Consider the following 4,721-nt stretch of genomic DNA (forward strand, 5'->3'; position numbering starts at 1 on the left):
ATATTTTTCTTGTTTAAAATGAGGAACAATAAGAAAATGAGAATTAATGTTTATTTTTAATTGTAAATTCTTAAGCAAAAAAATAAAATATATTTTCATATTTTAAAAGAGGAAAAAATAAACACAGTATAATTTATTTGAAAACACTCTCTTAGTTGAGCCTGTGGCATAAGTCTTCCTAATACACAATACACACTCTCAAGTCACTTCGAGTTTCCCTTGTCAAAAAAAATAAAAAATAAAATAAAAAATAAAAAAAATAGGGCAACTGAACCAGAAAACAAAAGCACCCTTATTACAGAAACAGCCCTTCCATTACATGAACTTGTTCATTTTAATGTATTCACCAATACCAGCATTAACATTAGATAACAATACTTGTAAACAGAGTACATAGCTTTTACAACTGAGGTCAATCTTTTCATCCTCAATCCCCACTGGGGTCTTTATTTTCAACTTTGTATTCCTCACATGTCAGCTATACACCCATCTCATGCACCTACTAATTTCCTGAAGATGGTTTCGCATACACTCGCGTTGAAAATAATCAAATGCCCTCCGTCTGGAACCTCGTGGTACTGAATCCAGGGGAGTTGCTCGGATATATAGCGATTCGCTACAGCCGGGATGATTTTATCTTCCTGACCTTGCCAAATGTGGACAGAGCCCTCATTGTTGGGAAATGGATTGATTAAATCCAATGGACTGAATTCCCATTTTGCATAACCAACCATTATGTCTCGGTATAGTGATTCATAAACACCCTGTTGCCTTAGTCTTTCCTGCAATGCAAATCAAAATTTTCTGAATTTTGAGCCATTTGCTACAGCTAACAGAAGCAATGTACTGTTTATGCTGATACTGTGTATACAGATCCAAAAACCGTAAACTGTTCATGCTTTTCCAAAGAGATTCTTGCATGGGTACAAGTTCTTAGCCACGCTAGTTCACAAAATACTCGTAATAAGCACACACAGTGAATGCGTTGTTCTCAGTAGACCGAAATGCACTGTTCCATGGTGACAATGCAAGATTTTTTCTGGTTTCTACAACTATGACACGATTTTTAATAATCAGTGTGATGAAATATTTTACCCTGGTGGAAAATTTTCAAGCATGACACCAATACATATACTCATATAAAACAGAACAATGGACTAAAGGTCACAGTTATATATATTCTCAGGATGAACAAAATATGTAAGATGCAAATGAACACAGGCACAAAAGTTTAGATCAATACCGAGTAGTGCAAAATATTACCGGATGAGATGCACAAAGAAAAAATTACAATAAAATAAAATAAAATTACCTGATTGTCATTAGGGGGGCCTTCCATTAGCTGCTTTATGGTTTCCAGATCTTGGGGGCAGAAAATAGCCATGTTCCCTTGCAGAGCACTTAAAGAAGGAAACCATTTTTGAGTCATCCACCAATAGAACAGCCATGGAGCATAATGCGCCATTTTGAATGTCCATTGGTCTTGTATGAGTTGTTTCTGCAGGGCTTCTTTTGATATTTTAGCGGGAAAATGAGGCCACCAGTAGTGGACAAACGGAACTACAAGTGAAGCTCCAGCCAACCTGCAAATTGTATTTAGAATATCATCACGAACAAAATTAATATATCTGCAACTTGTACTCTGAAATGAGACATTTGATAAAGCATTTCAAAGCCAATAATATTAAAAAAACAAACATATACCTGTGTGGTATGTACTTTAGGCAACTGTAAATGATATATGCTCCCATCGACATGCCAATCACGTAAAACTTAGGTCCTACTTGCAACTTGTCAGCCAGTTCCTGAATATCAAATGCTTCGCTCTTTACGCTCCGCCTTGGATATGGATCGCTCTCTCCGTATCCTGCCCGATCATATGACAAGAGATATATTTGGAGCTCTTCAATGAGGTCCTGACAATGAAAACCAGAGAAGGGAAGAAATAAGAAATTTTAGATTTTTTCTTTCTTTCTTTTAAGCAATCATCATTTTGAATAACCTAGAGCCATACTGGATAGAATCCTTTCCTAAAGAATATAATGATGAGAATTACAGTAGTCTCATATGTTTCAAGCACATCAATCTATTTACCTTCTCAGTTCTCATGTAATTTGACGAATGAACCCTAAACTAAGCCACGATAATTTACCAAATCATTATTTGATCTTTTTTGACAGTTAGTAGTCAAATCCAAGCATATCAATACGTTCAAGGTGAAGCTAGGAGATTATCATACACAAATTCATTTATCTGTTGAGGATTGTTTTATCCAAGGTTATCAAGGCGGACTTTCTAGGCGAGATGCCACCAACTGCCTAGTCGACTAGTCGACTAGGCGACCGCCTAGGCGATGACTAGGCGATGAGTATTAAATAAATAAAATATATAAAATATATACATATATATTGAAAATATCTTGTCTTGGGCAGCCTATTTACTTCAAGTTGCCTTTAGTAGATGAATAGTTTTTCCTAGAAAAATGAGAAGTTTAGTATTTATTGTATATATTGGAAATATCTTGTCTTGGGAAGCCTTTTTGAACCCTATTTACTTCAAGTCATCTTTGAGAAGATGAATAGTTTTTCCTAGACTAGTGAGAAGTCTACTATTTATTGATAACATGTCAGGGTGAGGTAGTGGGCTTTGCTCGGAACAGGAGGACGACGCCGGAGCTCGAACCGCGCCGCCATCGGAGCCTCCACGCGCCGCCGCCGTGCCGCTGCTCCGACGCCACGCGCCGGCGCGTGTGGAAGATTCCGGCGTCTTCTCCGGCTGAAATTTACACCGGTCAACTCACCTTAGTGTGTAGGTTCTGCCCATGTATGTTTTGTGGGGTTTTGGGTTGTATTTTGTACTTAGGCGAGGCGAGCGGACTAGGCGCAAAGCTGTGACCGCCCAGACGCCTAGGCAGCGCCTAGGCGTCGCCTAGATAACCATGGTTTTATCGAATCTCACATAGAAGAGATGGCAGATAATGTTGAAAGTATATATTGAACCAAAAACAGCCATTTAGATCATTATATATCAAATTATTAACTATAACTTTCCTATTTTATATTCTGCAAAACTAAAATAAGACAAACAAACAAACAAACAAAAAGACCACGTTCTGATATTGGCTAGTAAGAAGAACAAGAACTTTGTCAAAGTTCTTTTTTCAAATTGGGGAATAACCAAAAGCTCTCTTATTATCTCTTCCATGTATTCTAACCACACCTGGGCTCTAGCAAATAATATAAGCCAGTATCGTTGTGTCTCATTGCCAAAATCCTTGCCAAATGACAAGGAAAATGGATATGAGTTCTTAACTCTACAAGTTGCAAACTTTAGGTTATTTAACTTACAAACATAATGTTTTACTTCATTATTCAATTCCAGCCATAGTGCCATAACAAAAAAGCATTGAAATTAATTACAGTGACAGAACTTCATACTTGAGAGAGAGGCAACTCCAAATCTTTAGAGTTATCAAAGCCATGGACAATGATGATCTTGTATCTGGCCGTTTCTTTGGGCACGCCTCTCTCTCTGTAAGCCAGATGTCTCCCATCACTGAGTTTGACCCTTGGCGAAATCACAGGAGGACCACCTGGTGAGCCACAAACTTTTGGAGAGGGGGGCTTTATTAGTGCCAGATAAGCCCAACCCAGAGCACCAACTGTTGCTGCAATTGCATATTTATACATAACTGGAGAAATGATGTAAACAAGAGAGAGTGAGGAACATAAACAAGAAATAGTAGCAATAAGAGAGATGTTTTTGACACAAAACAGTGGTTATGGAATTATGTGAGACATGCAATCAAGGCCTAATAACTAAAAAAAAATAAAAAAATAAAAAAATAAAAAAAAAAACTCACCAATAGATTGGAACACAAGCCTATTTTCTAAGCCTTGCCCACTTAAAATTGCTTTGAACACACTATGCAATTGATGAGGTTTCCACCTCCAAATTCATTAACTCATTTCTCAACATCAACACTCCCATGCCCGCACGGGTAACTCAATTGGAGATTGTGAGCAAAGACACTCGATCTATCCGGACAATATGGTGGACTTCTTGTAGGCACCAGGTCCTCCAAGCCCTCTAGTCACCATAATTTACTCCATTACCATTTTAAGTACAAATATCAACGATTTCATTGGAAAAGGCATGAAAACCCTCGGGAAACTTAAACAGATCGCAACCATTTGAATCATAATCAACACTTCACACTGCTGAAGGTTATCAAAAACATTTATAACGAAACGAAGTTTTCCGAGATTAATCGAGAAAACAAAACCATCCAACATAGAAAATCACAGGGATTGATAAATCACTGCCAAGAAGACGAGAAAAGGAGTTCGAACTCACCTGAGTGAAGTAGAAAGGAGGGTGCTTGACTGGGGTTTGACTACGTGAGCTGTGCTGCTCTGCAACTCTGCTGCTAGCAGTTTCAGCGCCCAAGCAGAAGAAGGCACACTGAAGAGCAGCCTTCAATCACCATCACGTTGACTTTGTGAGAAAAGAATAAGATAGAAATAAAGCAGGTATCAAATTGTTTAGAAAAAAAAAAAGTAGTTATTAAATTGTTTGGTGGTGAAGAATAGAATTATTATTGGATAATAAGAAGGAAAGATGTAGTATAAAGACAAAAATCTCATTGTATAATACTAATAAGACAAATGTGTCAAATTAACCTCTAAGTCAATCGAATAGTGCAATTAGATCCCCTAATT

At 37.5% G+C, this 4,721-nt stretch overlaps 1 protein-coding gene across 1 annotated transcript; it reads right to left on the reverse strand.

The window, feature by feature from the left end:
• Positions 1 to 269: 269 nt before the first annotated feature.
• On the reverse strand, positions 270 to 4,484 carry LOC109173977. Its single transcript, XM_019323294.1, has 5 exons — positions 4,357 to 4,484; positions 3,438 to 3,691; positions 1,705 to 1,916; positions 1,313 to 1,583; positions 270 to 782 (listed from the first exon to the last, which is right to left on the reverse strand). The coding sequence occupies exons 2-5, from the start codon at positions 3,687 to 3,689 to the stop codon at positions 492 to 494; spliced, it is 1,026 nt and encodes a 341-aa protein (XP_019178839.1). The 5' UTR covers positions 3,690 to 3,691; positions 4,357 to 4,484; the 3' UTR covers positions 270 to 491.
• Between the last annotated feature and the right edge of the window lie 237 nt (positions 4,485 to 4,721).

The sequence above is a fragment of the Ipomoea nil genome, unplaced genomic scaffold (assembly GCF_001879475.1).
Source record: "Ipomoea nil cultivar Tokyo-kokei standard unplaced genomic scaffold, Asagao_1.1 scaffold0510, whole genome shotgun sequence".
Taxonomy (NCBI): Eukaryota; Viridiplantae; Streptophyta; class Magnoliopsida; order Solanales; family Convolvulaceae; genus Ipomoea; species Ipomoea nil.

What these genes read in the sequence shown, in the direction of transcription:
- LOC109173977 (XM_019323294.1), bottom strand. Translation starts at nt 3,689, where the DNA reads ATGTATAAATATGCAATTGCAGCAACAGTTGGTGCTCTGGGTTGGGCT. An exon ending in TGGAGTTGCCTCTCTCTCAA is followed by an intron (nt 1,917 to 3,437) that starts GTATGAAGTTCT and finishes TTTCATTGTCAG; the next exon opens with GACCTCATTGAAGAGCTCCA. An exon ending in CTAAAGTACATACCACACAG is followed by an intron (nt 1,584 to 1,704) that starts GTATATGTTTGT and finishes TACAATTTGCAG; the next exon opens with GTTGGCTGGAGCTTCACTTG.